This window comes from Chanodichthys erythropterus, chromosome 23 (genome assembly GCF_024489055.1).
Source record: "Chanodichthys erythropterus isolate Z2021 chromosome 23, ASM2448905v1, whole genome shotgun sequence".
NCBI classification, from domain to species: domain Eukaryota; kingdom Metazoa; phylum Chordata; class Actinopteri; order Cypriniformes; family Xenocyprididae; genus Chanodichthys; species Chanodichthys erythropterus.
Genome location: NC_090243.1, coordinates 29360938 through 29381328, shown reverse-complemented (window position 1 = coordinate 29381328; position 20391 = coordinate 29360938). Strand labels below are relative to the sequence as shown.

Genomic DNA, 20391 nt, shown 5'->3' with positions numbered 1-20391 from the left:
TCTTGTTCACACATGATCTCTTAACGATAATTTACAGGTAATTCAGCCGGAAATATGTATGTGTGAAAGGGGCTAATGAAACATTTAGGCAATAAAATTATACAACTTTTCCCCATCCTTGTGAAAAAGAAGTGTACTTAATTGTATTGAATGTGCCCTTGTTGTGTACTTTAAATTTAATATTAATGAAATAAAAGGCCATTTAGGTGTACTTTAAGTGAGTACACTTATATGACTATGTTTGTTAAACCACTTAAAGGGATAGTTCACCCAAAAATTAAAATGTTGTCATTACTTAACCCCAAGTTGTTCCAAACCTGTAAGAAAAAGAAGATATTTTAAAGAATGTTGGTAAGCACAGCAAAATCTCCAGAGTTAAATCAGCTCTGCTCAGAGTACATATGGTCCCTCTCTAAATAGTGTTAAAATAACACTAAAGCGGAGTTAACAAGATAATTAAGATAATTAAGCAATTAATTAAATAATGGTTGTGCATTAGTGATGAACACCTGCTGTTAACAAGCAGAATCACTGAAGAAAAGAGAAACACAAGAACTACAACTGACTTCAGTCACAGCCTTATTAATTGCTTAATTATCTCATTAACTTTAACTCTGCTGCAGTGTTACTTTAACACTATTTAGAGAGGGACCATATGTACTCCGAGCAGAGTTGATTTAACTCTGGGGATTTTTCTGTGCAGACAGCTGATGGCACCCATTGACTTCCATAGTAGTAAAAAAATACTAAGGAAGTCAGTGGGTGCCATCAGATGTCCCGTTACCAAAATACTTTAAAGGTGCCCTAGATTCAAAAATTGAATTTATCTTGGCATAGTTGAATAACAAGAGTTGAGTACATGGAAAAGACATACAGTGAGTCTCAAACTCCATTGTTTCCTCCTTCTTATATAAATCTCATTTGTTTAAACGACCTCCGAAGAACAGGCGAATCTCAACATAACACTGACTTTTACGTAACAGTCGGGGTGTACGCCCCAATATTTGCATAATGCCAGCCCACGATGTTCCCAACATTATAAAAAGGCATTAGACAAGGGCAGCCAGTTAACGTCTGGAGCTGCACACAGCTGAATCATCAGACTAGGTAAGCAAGTACAACAGCGAAAAATGGCAGATGGAGCAATAATAACTGACATAATCCATGATATCATGATATTTTTGCTGATATTTGTAAATTGTCTTTCTAAAAGTTTCGTTAGCATGTTGCTAATGTACTGTTAAATGATGTTAAAGTTACCATCGTTTCTTACTGTATTCACGGAGACAAGAGCCGTCGCTATTTTCATTTTTAAACACTTGGAGTCTGTATAATGCATAAACACAACTTCATTCTTTATAAATCTCTCCAGCAGTTTAGCAATAGCCGTTAGCCATGGAGGACAGCCTCAAATCTTTTATTCTGACAGACTCAGAATAAAACTTTTAACATCCAAATAAATACTTTACTCACATAATTCGAAGCATGCATGCAGCATGCATGACGAACATCTTGTAAAGATCCATTTGAGGGTTATATTAGCTGTGTGAACTTTGTAAATGCGCTGTAATATAGTCGAGAGCTCGTGTGGCAGGAAGCTCGCGTCTTAAAGGGGCGGCGCCGAGTGTAAATCAGTGCATTGTTAATGGTGCCCCAAAATAGGCAGTTAAAAAAAAATTAATTTAAAAAAAATCTATGGGGTATTTTGAGCTGAAACTTCACAGACACATTCAGGAGACACCTTAGACTTATATTACATTTTGTGAAAGAACGTTCTTGGGCACCTTTAAAATAACTTATTATGTGTTCTACAGAAGAATGGAACGACAAGAGGGTGAGTATATGATAACATTATTTAAATTTTTGGGTGAACTATCCCTTTAAATACTCCTTTACAGTACATTGTAATAATGCCAAATGAAATTACTTGTGAGTACATTTAAATGATTATGTAAGGAAAAATTGACAATGGGCTGTTAAATTATAGAAAAATAATGCTCCCTCAAGGTAGTAATTGTTACAGATCCCTTGTTCCCCTGTACTCCATTTCCCAGTATCCTCCTGTTTCATCACCTGCACTCACTTCCCTCGTCAGCTCCTCATCATCACAGATCACCTGCACCTGGACTCTATCATCTGCACTCCCTTTATAATGCACTCACTCCCTGCACTCCTTGTCCGTTCTCTGTTGTGTTTAATGTATGTTTGGTGTTCCTGCCCTGTGTTAATTAAAGTCTCTTACTATTGTGGAAATCCGTATCTGCCTCGTCTCTCTACACCAGCATCCTTAACAGAAGAACGGACCATTATGCTGGATTTCCACAGAATAATGGAGACTTCCACCGGCTCCCTGGCTCCTGCTCCTCCTACGCCTCTCTCTCATCTGTCAGCCGGCGATCGCCTCATCGGGCTTCTTCAGGTTGGTCGTTCACTGGAGAGGTATGTGGAGGAGTTCGTTGAGCTGGCTTATCTGTCTGACTGGTCCGAAGCTAATTTAATCGCCCTGTTTTTGGACGGTCTGGATGACAACACTCTCCGTTTCCATGAACCTGATTATCGTCTCTCCTTAAGCGAAACTATCAATTTTATTTTGTTTTTGAATAATTCCCAATTCTATGTGGATGAGTGTTGGTCTTCAGTCCGTCCAGAAACACGGTCAGCCGGGCCAGTTAGTCAGTCTCCGTATTCCTCCGCTTACCCCTCCAGTGAACGTCCTTCCTGTCCCACACGGAACCCACACTCCTCAACTGGGTCCCGAAAGCAGAGGAGGAGGAAACAGCCCGCTCCTGTATCTCCAGAGCCCGCTCCTGTATCTCCAGAGCCCGCTCCTGTATCTCCAGAGCCCGCTCCTGTATCTCCAGAGCCCGCTCCTGTATCTCCAGAGCCCGCTCCTGTATCTCCAGAGCCCGCTCCAACCCTGTGCGAGCCGCCAGATCTGGACTGGCTTATTGACTTTTTTAACGAGCCCTCAGCTCCAGCCGCCGCCTACGAGCCCTCAGCTCCAGCCGCCGCCTACGAGCCCTCAGCTCCAGCCGCCGCCGCCGAGCCCTCAGCTCCAGCCGCCGCCGCCGAGCCCTCAGCTCCAGCCGCCGCCGCCGAGCCTGCCGCTCCAGCCGCCGCCGCCGCCGAGCCTGCCGCTCCAGCCGCCGCCGCCGAGCCTGCCGCTCCAGCCTCCGCCGCCGAGCAAAGCTCTCCAGTCTCCGCCGCCGAGCAAAGCTCTCCAGTCTCCGCCGCCGAGCAAAGTTCTCCAGTCTCCGCCGCCGAGCAAAGTTCTCCAGTCTCCGCCGCCGAGCAAAGTTCTCCAGTCTCCGCCGCCGAGCAAAGTTCTCCAGTCTCCGCCGCCGAGCAAAGTTCTCCAGTCTCCGCCGCCGAGCAAAGTTCTCCAGTCTCCGCCGCCGAGCAAAGTTCTCCAGTCTCCGCCGCCGAGCAAAGTTCTCCAGTCTCCGCCGCCGAGCAAAGTTCTCCAGTCTCCGCCGCCGAGCAAAGTTCTCCAGTCTCCGCCGCCGAGCAAAGTTCTCCAGTCTCCGCCGCCGAGCAAAGTTCTCCAGTCTCCGCCGCCGAGCAAAGTTCTCCAGTCTCCGCCGCCGAGCAAAGTTCTCCAGTCTCCGCCGCCGAGCAAAGTTCTCCAGTCTCCGCCGCCGAGCAAAGTTCTCCAGTCTCCGCCGCCGAGCAAAGTTCTCCAGTCTCCGCCGCCGAGCAAAGTTCTCCAGTCTCCGCCGCCGAGCAAAGTTCTCCAGTCTCCGCCGCCGAGCAAAGTTCTCCAGTCTCCGCCGCCGAGCATAGTTCTCCAGTCTCCGCCGAGCCAAGTTCTCCAGTCTCCGCCGCCTACGGGCCCTCCGCTCCAGCCGCCGCCTACGAGCCCGCCGCTCCAGCCGCCGCCGCCGAGCCAGCCACTTCAGCCCCAGCCGCTTCAGCCCCAGCCGCTTCAGCCTCAGCCGCTTCAGCCCCAGCCGCTTCAGCCCCAGCCGCTTCAGCCCCAGCCGCTTCAGCCTCAGCCGCCATGCCCTTCCTCAGACTTTTAAAAACTTTCCTTAAATTCCCCATGTATTTTTTGGGGGGGGGCCTAGTACCCGTTCCGGTACCTGTGGGTGGGGAACTCCTGGGCGGGGGTTCTGAAGCGCCAGAGCCCACCAGGGCACCTGACCCTCCATGGCAGCCCGCTGCACCTGACCCTCCATGGCAGCCCGCTGCACCTGACCCTCCATGGCAGCCCGCTGCACCTGACCCTCCATGGCAGCCCGCTGCACCTGACCCTCCATGGCAGCCCGCTGCACCTGACCCTCCATGGCAGCCCGCTGCACCTGACCCTCCATGGCAGCCCGCTGCACCAGACCCGCCATGGCAGCCCGCTGCACCTGACCCGCCATGGCAGCCCGCTGCACCTGACCCTCCATGGCAGCCCGCTGCACCTGACCCTCCATGGCAGCCCGCTGCACCTGACCCTCCATGGCAGCCCGCTGCACCTGACCCTCCATGGCAGCCCGCTGCACCTGACCCTCCATGGCAGCCCGCTGCACCTGACCCTCCATGGCAGCCCGCTGCACCAGACCCGCCATGGCAGCCCGCTGCACCTGACCCGCCATGGCTGCCCACGGCTCCAGACCCGCCATGGCTGCCCACGGCTCCAGACCCGCCATGGTTCATGGATCCGCCCTGGAGACCTCCGTTCCTGTCCGCTCCTCTCCCTGCACCTGCATGAGGTCTCCAGGGCGCCCGCCCCCCCTCCCGGTGTCTCCATCTACGGCGCGAGGTCGCGCCTACCGGGAGGGGGGAGTACTGTTACAGATCCCTTGTTCCCCTGTACTCCATTTCCCAGTATCCTCCTGTTTCATCACCTGCACTCACTTCCCTCGTCAGCTCCTCATCATCACAGATCACCTGCACCTGGACTCTATCATCTGCACTCCCTTTATAATGCACTCACTCCCTGCACTCCTTGTCCGTTCTCTGTTGTGTTTAATGTATGTTTGGTGTTCCTGCCCTGTGTTAATTAAAGTCTCTTACTATTGTGGAAATCCGTATCTGCCTCGTCTCTCTACACCAGCATCCTTAACAGTAATGTGGTCACAATAAGAAGCGAAGTAATATGGAAAGGTAAGACCTGCCTGGAACTAATTTAATTGTGCATAATAGAACATTGGTCAACCATTCAAAATCTCGCAATCAGTAGCAGTATAAGTAGCAGTATAAGCCCGTAGTATAAGTTTTAATAATCATTTGCCATGCTTTAAAAAATTACACTAATTTTGATGTGTTGACTAAGGTACTAAAGCACATTTAAAGTTAATATAAAGTATTTTGCAACTCCATTATAAATGTGTAATTACAATTATATTTAAATACATAACATACAAATTTCAATAAAAATTATATTAAAGTATATTTTAGTTTATAATAAATGCTTGTCAGTACATTTGGCACTTTAACCATATTTCAAAGACAAGAATAGTAACTATGAAATTACATATAAAGATGTACTTAAGCCCTATTTAATTAAAAAAAAAAAAAAAATATATATATATATATATATATATATATATATATGTACAGCTATCTGTATTTCATATAAATTTAATCTGAAAAGTGTTTTCAATTAACATGCAATTAAGTGTCCTAAAACATTACTTTAAGTCCACACTTAAGTATAATCTTTTAGGTCACACTTTAGTTTGGGGAACACATATTCACTATTAACTACAACTTTTGCTTCAATACACTGCTAATTTACTGATTATTAGTAGTTAGTAAGATAGTTGTTGTACTGGTTAAGTTTAGGTATTGGGTTAGGATAAAGGGATGTATAAAATACATTAATATGTCGTTTATAAGTACTAATAAACTGCCAATTCCGTAGTAATATACAAGCTAATAAGCAGTTAATAGTAAGAAATTGGTCCCCAAACTAAAGTTTTATTTCCGTAACAAGTACTCTGTTTAAAACTATGTTAGTGTACTTCTTTTTCAGAAGGGCTGCTTTGTTTATTTACACAGAAAACAAGTTTTTTCAAAGGTGGAAAAATATAACTAATGCACTATCCAAACCTGCTTATGATGCAGATTAAAATAGCTGTAAGAAAGCTCTACCTTAATTATACTTGCTTGATATCGATTTTATCAGTATGTGAAGTTTCCTCTAACGGTGACTGTCTGATCATATCAAAAATTGGATGTCTAGTGCCACAACAGGCAAATTGGGCTCAACAAGATGTGTCATCAGAAAAGTTCCCTGCCTGCACAGATTTACTCTTCATTTGATTTTTGTTGCGATATATCTGATTGCTTTTGGAAGGATAATTCTTGCACATTCTATTATTCCTGATATGCACTTTGAGTTTAAATGAATCCAGATTATTCTGTCAGCAGTGATTATGGTTTGTTTATGACAGTTGTGGCCTCCTGATCTGTTTTCTTCTGTCACATAGTCTCAATTTCTGTGAAAGCTGAACTTCTCCAAAAATCTTGCTAAGGAGATTTAATTTGCTTTGTAAACACTATGGTCATCTGTCATGTTTATTAATGATTTATTGTATTGTAAGATGTATCTGTAAGCTCCACAGTCATATTAAATAATCATAACCATAATCTTTCTATGTGGAAACAATTATTATTGTGGAATTATTATTGTTTCCACATAGAAGTGCCCTTTGAATGTCAGTCACATTTCCATGTACATGAAAGGTCTTTAAATGCTAATCGCATTGCCCCAGCAATTACAGCAAGCATTAATATAAGAGCTGCAAATTGGCTTTATACCTCTGAGCAATCAAGAAATGCTGATGACCTTTCAAGAGACACATTCAATAAATATGACAAACTCTCCAGCCTGTTCCCACTGGTCCTGGTGGACATTGATTAATTTTCTTTTATACCTGACTTTTCTACATGATAAACAGTGCTTGAGTTAGCAGATATTCAAATACATCAAAGGTCATTTTTGTATCTTTTGTTCTTTATCTTTAAGAAAAATCGCATTATATAAGCAAGTATTCTCTATCAAAGGCATTCCAGTATGTAACACTCTATAGCTCCATTTCAAAACCTACATAAGACAGCATTTTTAGGCATCATAAGTGTGCTCTCTTCATGAAGGCTGTTTCAAAACAGTAAGCATGAATTATTCAAAATTATTCTTTACATTTTGGTGAAAATTGCATGTATCCTTCATGAAGAAGGCAAACGCTGAATGTTTTGCAACAGCACAAGGTAAAAAATAATTCAAAATTCATCAGAAATGACAGAAATTATGGTAACATTTTACATTGTTAACATACACTATATTGCCAAAAGTATTGGGATACCCCTCCAAATCATTGAATTCAGGTGTTCCAATCAGTTCCATGGCCACAGGTATAAAATCAAGCACCCAGGCATGCAGATTGCTTCTACAAACATTTGTACATTTGAGAATGGGTCGCTCTCAGGAGCTCAGTGAATTACCGTGATAGTTTGTCACCTGTGCAGTAAGTCCATTCATGAAATTTACTCACTACTAAATATTCCACAGTCAACTGTTAGTGGTATCATAACAAAGTGGAAGCAATTGGGATCAACAGCAACTCAGCCACGAAGTGGTAGGCCACGTAAAATCTCAGAGTGGGGTCAACGCATGCTGAGGAGCACAGTGCGCATAAGTCACTAACTTTCTGTAGAGTCAATGGCTACAGACCTCCAAACTTCATTTGGCCTTCAGATTAGCTCAAGAACAGTGCGTAGAGAGCTTCATGGAATGGGTTTCCATGGCCGAGCAGCTGCATCCAAGCCTTACATCACCAAGCGCAGTGCAAAGCGTCGGATGCAGCGGTGTAAAGCACGTCGCTACTGGACTCTAGAGCAGTGGAGACGAGTTCTCTGGAGTGACGAATCACGCTTCTCTGTCTGGCAATCCGATGGATGAGTCTCGGTTTGGCGGTTGCCAGGAGAATGGTACTTGCCTGACTGCATTGTACCAAGTGTAAAGTTTGGTGGAGGGGGGATTATGGTGTGGGGTTGTTTTTCAGGGGTTGGGCTTGGCCCCTTAGTTCCAGTGAAAGGAACTCTTAATGCTTCAGCATACCAAGACATTTTGGACAATTTCATGCTCCCAACTTTGTGGGAACAGTTTGGGGATGGCCCCTTCCTGTTCCAACATGACTGTGCACCAGTGAACAAAGCAAGGTCCATAAAGACATGGATGAGTGAGTTTGGTGTGGAGGAACTTGACTGGCCTGTACAGAGTCCTGACCTCAACCCCATAGAACACCTTTGGGATGAATTAAAGCGGAGACTCCAAGCAAGGTCTTCTCGCTTACATCACTGCCTGACCTCACAAATGCGCTTCTAGAAGAATGGACAAATATTCCCTTAAACACATTCCTAAACCTTGTGGAAAGCCTTCCCAGAAGAGTTGAGGCTGTTATAGCTGCAAAGGGTGAGCCAACTCCATATTAAACCCTACGGATTAAGAATGGGATGTCATTAAAGTTCATGTGCACATAAAGGCAGGTGTCCCAAAACTTTTGGCAATATAGTGTGTATTTTACATTGTTAACATATTGTTAACATATACATTAGTTATGAACTAACAATGAACATTACTTCTACAGCATTTATTAACTCGCTCCATGCCATTGATGGAAATTTCCGGCTTTCCGTGTTTTCACTGTTATATGGTAGGGGGTGCTATTATGCATCTTCTGAAAGAGCACTGAATCTCCTGATCAAAACACAGGCGAAGAAGAAGCAGAAACATGCAATAGCATATCTAAGCAGATGCATATGTAAAATATCACAATCATAAATATTAAACAGCATATAAATCAAAACTGCCCAACGTTATTGAATAAAATTGTCAATCTGGACAAAGTCTTTGACAAAAATGCATTTTTCCTAGCTTTTTTTTTAACAGCGGAAGTGATGTCTAGCACTTATTGAAGTATACGCGCGAGACATCACTTCTGTTGTCAAAGCACGATCAGACCTCACTAAGCAAGTGCTGAAAGCAGTTGGACATAGTGGTGTATTAGAGGTAAAAAATGATATAAATACTGTTCGGTTTCTCACACAAACTGATCGTTTCATTTCGCAACTTTCTTTTTTTTCTTTTTTTTTAAATGCTGTAAGGGAAAGAGTTAATCATAGCTGATCATAGTAATCAACATTTGCTAATATATATTTAAGATTAAAAGTTGTATCTGTTATAATTAGTTAATGCACTGTGAACTAACATGAACAAGAACATTTTTATTTACTAACATTACCAATGATTAATAAATGCTGTAAAATACATTGCTCATTGTTAGTCAAATTTAGATAATGTTAAAAAATGAACTAATATTAAATAATGTTGTATTTCCTCCAGTAATAAAATTAATACAAATAGTCTAATAGTCATTCTCATGAAAGATTTACTATTTTTGCTCATTACAGTATTGCACTGTTAGCTTAGCAACATGCTAATATCAAACTCTATTGCAATCAATTAAGAATTTAATAGCCTATTTTGAGTGTTTCAAATCAGTCACCCATGAGGTTTAATTTCATTTAAGATGCTGCCTTAGAAGGTAGCTGTCTATGTAGGCAGTATACAGGAAGACTACTCACTAGGGTTTGGAACAGAGCTTCTGTGTCTGTGTCAGTCTGTAGCACATTGTGACTGGTAGGGCATTTCTGATTGATTGTTAGTGAATAATTACAAATAGCGAAAACCAAGGGTTAAACCGTGCCGCGTGGTTTGTTCGATAAGAACAAAGGGGTCAAAGGTCAGCTGGATGTTGAGTGCTGATCCTATTCTTCAGTTTGTAGCAATGGGGCTCCCTCCAGGGAATTATTTGTTGTATTCTATTTGTTCAACGTGCACACAGGGGACCATAATAAAATATATAGCAAAGGTTCAAAAGGCTTCAAGGTCAAATATAACTAGACTCTTTTTAAATGTTAATTTGGTTTTCCTGTTCTATTTTCACCTTTTATTTTTCTGATGGTGTTTTGAACCAACAGCCGACACAAAGCAGTCACGAACGCCTCGCCGCACACAACAACCAAAGACCCTGAACACGCCAGAGGACTCCACATACTACACACTCATTCATGTGAGTCAGCATCACACAATGACACTCACTTTATCTGAGAATTATCTGGGCTTCTGCTTAAATGATCTTTCTCATGCTGGATCTTTTCCAGAGGTCTGTCCAGGACGATAAAAGGAGGCCGAGAAAACAAAGGTAAATCAATTAGAAGAAGTGTTAGACTAAACTAGAATCTGCCTAGATACTGCTGCTTTGCAGACAAAGAGAAAAAAAGCTATGTTTGGAATGGAATACTAGTGTACAGCATACTGCACATGATACACTGTATACTGCATTATTTTAATAGCATATGAAACTGCGTGCAGTGAAACAATACGGTACATTGTTGTCACATGACCTCGCATTAAATATTTACATCAGAAAGTGGAGGCAATTTATTGTCTCAGAAATACTCTACTATTCAAGTTTCGTGTCAGAAAGACTTCTTAATATTTTTGAAAGAACTTTTGCTCACCAAGACTGCATTTATTTGATCAAAAATATAGTAAAAACAGAAATATTAATTACAATTTAAAGGAACTGTATTCTATTTTAATATATTTTAAAATGAAATGTATTCCTGTTATGGCAAAGCTGAATTTTCAGCATCATAACACTTCAGTCACATGATTTTTCAGAAATCATTCTAATATACTGATTTGCTGCTCAGGAAACATATCTAATTTTTATCAATGTTGTGCTGCTTGTGGAAACCAATATATTTTTCAGGATTCTTTGATGAATAGAAAATGATATATATTTTTTTTAAATATAAAATGCCGAACAAAAGTTTTTATTTTTTTTTTTATTTTATTTTTTTTAGTACTGACCCCAAACTTCTGAACAGTAGTGTAAATGTGGTCATTTTGCATTTTTATTTTGTTAAATCCAATAATGTTCAACTGATTTAGAGGCAAGATAGAGATGTAAAAAAAAAAATGGTCAAAATCAAATCAAACACAGTGCATTGTGGAATAAAGTATTCTGTGCAGTGCACAAATTAGAAATGTTGTAGGTCATCATGGGTAAGAAATTTTGCATACTGGCACTCAGAAATACTTCAGAAGGGTATTACTATAGTATACTATTGTTCCAAACCTAGCCATAAAAGCAAAGCAATGCATAAGAAAACACTAAATCCCAACACACATGAATTATATCAGTTCACCTAAAATCAAATTGAATAATTTTGTTAATAAAAATGCCAGTGTTGTCTCCAGGCCACTTTTTAATAGGTTCATATCTTAATTGATCTTAAAAAATAATTAGTATAACCATCTAGTCTGTCTGACTAATAATTAATGCAATGATATTTGTTCCCACACCAGACATACAGTAATGCAGGTAAAGAATATAGGTAAAGTATTTGGTATAAAATCTGAATTATAGACAATGTTCAGATTGATCAAATTGCGCTAATAGCTGGCACATTATGGCTCATTCCTGTAGTGTTTTCCTGTCAGGAGTGATGCCAGCGTGACACATCCGCAGTGTCACAGTATGTGTGAAATATTGTGTGTGTGAACATGTATCTGGACCTCCATGAGCGCCGCTGACAGGAGATTTCACAGGCCAGTCGAGTGACGAACAGCTCTGACAGACAGACAGGGTGTTGGACGCTTTATAACAGAACTCATAGAGATGCACAACATCAAGGACGAGTCATTTTTGCAAATGAATTAAGTCAATTTGAGCAGCAGCATACACCAACTGACATACTTTATTCCAGTATTCATGAAATCAACTTTCATAATATTCCTGGTCTTGTATATTTTTCTCATTGAATATCCTGTTTCACACGAGCAGGTAAAATGGTTTGCGCATTTGACTTCACTTGAAGAGTGAGAAGGTCAGTAGAACGGACAAATCTCTGGCTCTGTCTGATAATTGACACATGTTGTGTCAGAGAGAAATAGAGGAAGGGATTGGCAGTGGGGGGGGGGGGGGGGCATGCTGAGGACATGCAGGTATTAAGGGAGTTCTGCAGTACAAATGTGCAGAACTACAGAGACACAGCAGACAGATGTAGCAGAACACTCGGTTTAATTAAGCATATTTTATTATGACCATTGTGATTTTTGGCATTTTGACATTACAGCAATTTCATGTTTTCCAAATAAATTCTCCTTACACAAATGCAGTCATTATTTAAATAAAATAATAAATTCAGCATAAACACAGAAAAACATAAAACAACGAAAAAAATATCCAACAAATATTAAATTATTTTTTTTAATTCAGAACAAGCACTAAAAAAAATTCTCTATTTTAAGTATCATATAGTATTCAATTATTGTTATTATTTTCTTAAAGACCCTCTTTATGACAATAAAATATATGATCTATTTTTATATTGATATATATTTCATATATTAATACTTTTTTGGCATTTGTAATGTTTCTCAGACAAATTCTCCTTACACAGATGCTTTCATGAATTTTTGTAAAACTTGCATTCAGCATAAAGACAAAAACAAATATTACCACAATGAAAAAATGCTTAAATACTTTATTATTTTAAGTATCATATTTAAAAGTATTAATATATAATTAATACTTTTAAATATGATTATATTATTATATTATATATATATATATATATATATATTTATATATATATTTATATATATATATTTATATTTAGATTTTTTTATATATATATTGTTATATATATATATTTATATATATATTTATATATATATTTATATATATATTTATATATATATATTTATATATATATTTATATATATATTTATATATATATATATATATATAATTTATTTTTTATTTTTTTGGTAATAAAAATATGCAAGTATAATGAAACAAGAGGGCTATAAATAAACAAGACTAATAATCAAGACAATGAACCAATCAGAGAACAAGACACATAACCACAACAAACCAAAGAAAACATGACAAGACAAAGGAAGCACATGACAAACAGGAAACATGACTATGACGAAACTTCAAAATGAAAGACATGAACCAAAACGGCCATGTTGTCTGGAGACTCAGGCATGGTGGCCGTGACATGAAGAGAGACTGGTGGGGTGGCCATGATGTGGAGAGGCTCTGGCATTTTGGCTGAAGACTCTGGTTCAGAGGCCATATTGGCCGAAGACTTGGGCTCAGCGGCCATCTTGGCAGAAGACTCTAGGTGTGTCCTAATTTGCGTACTTATGCACTATTCTATGACGTTTTTAAGTATAAATAGTGTGTGTAGTGGGTTCACACTGAAAAAAAGTGCACTTTAAATACCCGTATGATGCACTAAATTAATGGAAAAAACGAAGTGTGGTATGTTGGACACTTCATGCACTCAACTGTCGCAGCTTTAATTACGTAGTGGAGGGGAAGGGAGGATCGGACTCCGTTGTTAAATGACAAAATAACCTTATACAATTCATGCACTACATGGATGAGTACATAGTGCACAAGTACATAGTGTATAAGTGCATAGTGTATAGTGCGTCATTTGGGACGCAACTTCTGGCTCGGCGGCTATGTTGGTGGAAAACTCTGGCTCGGCAGCCACCCATTAACAGAGCATAGTCAATGAATTGGGCCTGGATAAAAATCATTTTTGTCTCTGGCAATTGAGACTGAACCGGTTCATTTAGCCCCATCCTAAAATGTCCTTTAGTGCCATGTCATTAAAATCCACAAGGTGAGAAAATTCAAGAAACTCCTCAACATAATCCTCAATGGCTAGATTCCCTTGACGAAGGCACAGGAGACAAATGCTGGGTTCCTTGATACGGATCTAGATTTCTGTAATAAATAGTCCACTGAGGCAAGTTGCATTGTGAACCCAAGTGCAGTTTTGTTAAACAAGATATGTGAATAATCCATAAACCAAACACAAAATAAACAAAAGACCTTGCAGAGCTAAACATGACTTGACAACATATAATCATGACATGAACAAACTCACCACACTGGGTTACACAAACAAAGCTAGACAAAGGAGCCATGAAAAAAGAGGGCTATAAATACACAAGACTAATGAGCAGACAAGGGACACCTGTGCACAATCAAGACAATGAACCAATCAGAGAACAAGACACATGACCACAACAAACCAAAGAGAACATGACACAAGACTAGGGAAGCACATGACAAACAGGAAACTTTAATTTATATATTTAGTTGTTTGTTTGATATAATACAAATGGAGAGAGACAGACAGGACGTGCATCAGAAGGCCAGTGCTGACTGATGTAATTGCGTCAGCGGTCTAGCTGGCAGGCCGTAGGCTTTTGGCTTCATTGGCTTCATAGATCGCTGTTTTCATTACATAAGCCCTGCGACAATGGGTAAAGTCTACTGAAAGAACATTCACATTTGTGTCTGCTAAGGAGCCATGAATCAGAGCCTGTCCTGAAGGCCATCACTTACATATTGCAGAACAGCCATGAAATGCACTCAATATAGCATAATGGCCGCCCATTAATAGCAGCCTGCTATGACAAAATAGATGTTATTTATGATCGGGAACAATAAACTTTGGCTAAAGGCAAGCAGGGTTTTCTAAAACAAAGAATTACAAATACAGCATTGTAAACAGGAATAGTTTTGCTATGATTCACTCAAACTCAAAAAAGTAGATGGAGACACCTTAAAAATAGCCTATATGACACATTACTATTCCATGCCTTTCAAAGAAACAAATCAATGACTTACAGTATGAATAAATAGTGACAGAATTTAATTTTATTGCTGAACTATCCTTTAAAACTCTATGTGAAAGACTCATCTTAAAAATAAAGGTTCCAAAGGGGGATTTTTGCAGCGATGCCATAGATGAACCATTTTTGATTGCCCAAAGAACTTCAGTCAACAGTTCTTAAAAGAACCATTTAAAGAACATTTTAATAATCTAAAGAACCCTTTTCCAATATAAAGAAGCTTTTGTTTATTTCAAAGATTCCATAGGTGTTAAAGTTTCTTCACCGATCCATCAATGCCAATAAAGAACCTTTATTTTTGAGACTGTATAGGTATAAATTCATCTATTTTCTCTGCACCCACCAGCCCCAAAAAGCTGGACAACGATGACCAGTACTACCAGGGTTTGTCCAGCAGTAAATCCACAAGCCTGCCCAGTGACAGACGGCGGTCCAGCAAACAGAGAGCTTCCACTGAAAGAAGACGCTCTTCTGAGACACCACTGTCTGAGAGCCCTAAATCTGATATCCCTAACGATCCAAAGGAGAAGAGGTGAAAAAACATCTGCATCATTCTGTCTGTTTAACAAATGCCCTCCTCAAGACGTTGACCTCACACTGCAATACACTGAGCGGTAGACATGATAAATGTGTTCGAGCAGAAGATGCAGATATCCCCGCTTTCTTTCACTTTCTCACTTGCATCTTTATTTCTGTGTGAAGTCATGCTTTATCTGCCCCTCTCTGTCCACAGGCACTCGTTCTCTAAAATGCCCTCTACGGAGAGTCAAAGTGAGGACAACCCCTATGACTACAGAAAGATACTGAGGAAGACCTCCCAGAGACGAAGACTTCTAACACAGCCATAACCCTCAACAACAGGACTACTGTAAATACTGTGAGTGACTGATGTGGTCAGCAAAAAAATGCTGTTTGTCCTTAAAGGAAGAGCTCACCTAAAAATGAACATTCTGGCATCATTTACACACTAAAAACTCCTGGGTCAAAAATAACCCATAATGGGTTATTTTTGACCCAAATCCTGGGTTAAAAAGGGACCAACTAATTTCTGGGTTATTTCAACCCAGAAAAATGGGTTATTCTTTTTGACCCAACTTCTGGGTTAAATACCTGACCCAAATTTTGGGTTAAAATAACCCAAAATTGTAGTTAATATAACCCAACTTTTGGGTCAAAAGAACAACCCCAATATCTGGGTTGAAATATCCCAGAAATTAGTAGGTCCCTTTTTAACCAAAGGTCAAAGGTCAAAAATAACCTAACTTGGGTTACTATGCCAGTATGCCTTATTTCAGAAAATAAAACTTCAGAAACTTACACACTTCAAGCACTTTTACATTTTTATTGCATTAAATTAAATTAAACTCTACACACTTGGACCTATTTATCTTAGGTCACACTGTAATAACATTAGACATTAGAAAAAATAGAAAAATAAACAACTCATTTTCTCTCAAACATTTGACAACATTCAATAACTGGATTGAACTTGAGGGACAAGATTTTTGATAGTGTCCTCATCTAAGAGAAGAAATGCCTCCTCATCTATGTCTTCACCTGAAAGACAGAAAACAAGACAACATGAGTATTGTTAATAAGTCGAGACAATTGTGAACCACTCACCAGACACTCTTTGATTATCAAGCTAATAAATAATCACTCTTAAGGGAATGCTGTTGGTTTTTTTTTGTTTTGTTTAAAAAAAAAAAAAAAAACGTGGCCCAATTTGCTAGTTAACTAATGTGGTTCTTTTGCAGCATTACCCATTTTGTGTGAATGACAGTCTATACTGTCCATCTTTTCTTTCATTAACAAGTGTAATAATGACATTAATGCAAAGGTGAATATCTGGCCCATTATTATGCATAACAGCTTAAAGACAAGGCACAAGTATCTTTTAACTATAAGGGTTATTATAGAGATGCATTCCCCACTGTCAAAGAAGTTGTGACTGTCACAAAATCTTACACTGACACATTTAAGCCATATTCAAGAAAAATATTTAGGTATAGAGAGATGATATGAGGGCAGTTAAAGGGATAGTTCACCCAAAAATGAAAATTTGATGTTTATCTGCTTACCCCAGGGCATCCAAGATGTAGGTGACTTTGTTTCTTCAGTAGAACACAAATGATGATTTTTAACTCCAACCGTTGCAGTCTGTCAGTCTTATAATGCGAATGAATGGTAACACAATTTATAAGAGTCAAAAAATATGCTTAGACAAATCCAAATTAAACCCTGCGGCTTGTGAGGCACATTGATGTCCTATGACACGAAACGATCGGTTTGTGCGAGAAACCGAACAGTATTTATATAATTTTTTACCTCTAAAACACCACTATGTCCAACTGCGTTCAGCATTCGCTTAGGTTTCTCACACAAACCGATCGTTTCTTGTCTTAGGACATCAATGTGTCGTCACGCGCCGCAGGAGTTCAGTTTGAATTTGTCTAAGCATATTTTTTGACTCTTATAAATTGTGTTACCATTCACTCGCATTATAAGACTGACAGACTGCAACGGTTGGAGTTGAAAATCATCATTTGTGTTCGACTGAAGAAACAAAGTCACCTACATCTTGGATGCCCTGGGGGTAAGCAGATAAACATCATATTTTCATTTTTGGGTGAATTATCCCTTAAAAGAGTAAAACGCTCACCTCTAAAATTCTCTATCAGCCCAGACATCCGCCACTCAGTTAGCTTATCAGCGACAAAGCTGTCCATTTATAATGACCTGAAGAAAACATAGCAATAGAGGTTAGCAACAATTTGAAGACTTGAAACGCTTCTTTAACTCTCACTACTTAAGACAGTAGGGCACTGTATAATATGATAAGCACAGCGCAGCTGGTTAACATAACTATTGTGTAGCCTCGTCGCTCTAGCCGCGGCTAAAGGGGGTCGCACACCGGAAGAGAAGCGTATTTAAAATTCAAACACATTATTCTCTATGAGTGTACACACACCGGCGGCGCCATTCGGCGTCTGTCCGCGGCGCCCAGCAACGGTTCGGGACCTTGTTCAAAATCCTGCAGCGCCACAGAGCGCCATGTACATCGATTTATATTAAATTTACACTTATTTGTCTCAAATCGTCGTTAATGTATATACTGACTTCACCATGTGCTGCAATATAAATTTAGTTTTACATTAATTTACAGAAATCAGCTGCTTGAATGAAAATTGCTGATGTTATTGGATTTTCAGGTGATATTCTCAATTCATTCAGTTAACGGACGCTCTGAGGTAAAGTGTTCAGACTGCAGACTCAGCAACGGTTGTATTTAATTATACAGTACAATCATAACATACTACTGACATTATCTTAATTTCATAATGTCCTAAAACATAACAATATTGCTGGCCATAAACTGAGAAAGTACGCGATACCTTGAGTTGTCCTAGACGCGGCGCAGCGCGGCGCTTCTCGTCCGGTGTTCGACCCCTTAACGCGGCATGAAGTCGCCACTAGCTGCACTGTGCTTATCATTATTATTACCAGTATTATAACAATGAGATAAGTACAGCACAGTTTATGAAAAATAGAATTTAAAGACCGTGTAAAGTGAATTCAGTCATTTTCTTCTAAACACATTAAATAGATCATACGTTTCTCGATGTGTAAAAAGCACAACCATTTTGACACCTAATTTCATGAACTTATCGTTATTTTTAATCATTCAAATTTGGCTGGGTGGTTAATAACACTTTCTTATTTAGTCTGACAAACTCAAAACACATATTTATTTTGACTTTACACGGACTTTAAACTAGTTAGATGTTGTCGCGATATCCGTGGGCGGCTACGTGCTAACCACAGAATTACCACGGTAAGCCATGGTCATTTTTTCAACAGATGGTGCTAAACTAGCAACGGGGACATGGACACAGAAAAGTTTACGTTACATTGACACTGAAAATACTTGCTTACCTTGAACACGCGATGAAGTTGCACCGAAGAAGCCCAGGCCAAAACGGATCGAGTGCGTTCAAGTTCAAGTGACGGTTGTTTCAAACGACTGTTGTGAGAAAATTCCAGAACAACAGCGAGGGCGGGGGGAAGGGGCGTTAACCCAGAACATGGGTTACTCTTTGAAAAATAACCCAGAAACCTAAACAACCCAGGAATTGGGTCAAAATATTAGCCCTATAACCCAGAAAATGGTTACTCTCTGAAAAAATAACCCATAATTTTAACCCAACACAAATAACCCAGAAAATGGGTTAAAGAAATAACCCAGGAGTTTTTAGAGTGTACTCATCATCGTGTCATTACGAACCCATGTGGTTTTCTTGCATGGAACACAAAAAGAGATATTTTGAATAATGTACCTTCTGCTCTTTTCCACACGATTACAAAAATCAAGAAATTAAGCTTTCAAATCTTCAATAAGCCACAAAGTGATGTTTAATTCATCAAAGAATCATTCCTTTGAGTCAGTCTTGAATCAATTGTTCACAAATCTGACTGATCCAATTGTGGTGGCTAACAGCTCACTGGAGGGGAAGAAAAAAACTTTGGATGACCGTTACCGTTTTGGGTTGGCTTCCCAAAGAACCAGAAGTTGTGATAGTCTTTTCTTCTCTATTGTGATGTATATCCAGGTGAAACGGCTTCTCAAACTAGAAACAAATGTAGGGCTGGACTTCATTTTGTCTATTGGGAATTGATTGGATGGTTGGGATTTGCTATTGGTGGATCTCATGTGAGTGACATGTTGCCCCACCCTCACGCCAGTAAACGTCATCAGAGAAGAGAAGAGATGTTATTTAATTAAAGATTATGAGGGCACATTAATTTTTTTAACAAAAAAAAAAACTTATTTTCAAAAAGATAAATGATGTGCACAAATAAATCATTTATAATAAATACTGCAATATGGGTTTAGTTTAAATAGTGTCCAATTATTGTTTTTTGCTGTACAGAATGTAAAAATATCTAGCTAATCAGAGATTTAATGAATAGAAATGATGTTTTCATGGATGGAGCCAAAGAGCTGACATTGTAACCAGACATTTGTGCTGCACTTGCTTGATTTTTAACTCAGGTTTAGCAGTTGATGTTTTCTATGTTGATCGATTCTGTATAAGTCTCTTTGTGAATAAAAATTTGTCTTCAAAGACATTCATAAATTGACCTATATATTTCCACTAATTAGGGGTTATATTTGAATGAATGTCTCTAATGGATCCTGGATGCGTTGATTTGGTGAATCAGACTTGTTGCATCATTTCTGCATAAATATTAAAAGGACATAAAAATATGGATTATATTTATAATTTCCCAGATGCACATACAGTATGCACTTGTATCTTGTTCATATAATGCATACATACGAATATATTTGTATTCTTGAAATGTCACTTATTTGTAAATATGATTTTCGTATTATTTAATTCTGTAATTAGTCAAATTAAATGATAAAATTCATACAATAGTGTACATAATGGTTGATGTTAAAAGCTACAGAGAAATGTAATTATTGAACCAGTTTCATTTTCTTATGCCCTTCCCATCTACAGCACGTGTCATTGTCACTTAGCCTAATCTTAGTTCATATGAAATATTTAATAAATGAATATTTGTATTAAAGGGTTCTGGAATTCATGTAACAATTACAGTGGAAAGCAGGTTACAGAAATAAATACATAATG

General features: G+C 39.4%; 1 protein-coding gene and 1 long non-coding RNA gene across 3 annotated transcripts in view; one reads left to right on the top strand and one right to left on the bottom strand.

Moving 5' to 3' along the window:
* Positions 1-15593, top strand: part of myo3a (myosin IIIA) — a 99860-nt gene extending 84267 nt beyond the window's left edge. For both annotated transcript variants that reach the window (XM_067377901.1, XM_067377900.1), the window contains 4 exons: positions 9976-10067; positions 10159-10199; positions 15078-15263; positions 15465-15593. In XM_067377901.1, coding sequence (XP_067234002.1) covers positions 9976-10067; positions 10159-10199; positions 15078-15263; positions 15465-15579 — 434 coding nt within the window. In that variant the 3' untranslated portion in view covers positions 15580-15593. The remainder of the gene's footprint in view (positions 1-9975; positions 10068-10158; positions 10200-15077; positions 15264-15464) is intronic.
* Positions 15594-15954: 361 nt separating this feature from the next.
* LOC137014244 (uncharacterized) lies at positions 15955-18975 on the bottom strand. The gene is made up of 3 exons (XR_010893818.1): positions 18668-18975; positions 17394-17470; positions 15955-16288 (listed from the first exon to the last, which is right to left on the bottom strand). It is a non-coding gene; the product is annotated as an uncharacterized lncRNA (long non-coding RNA).
* Between the last annotated feature and the right edge of the window lie 1416 nt (positions 18976-20391).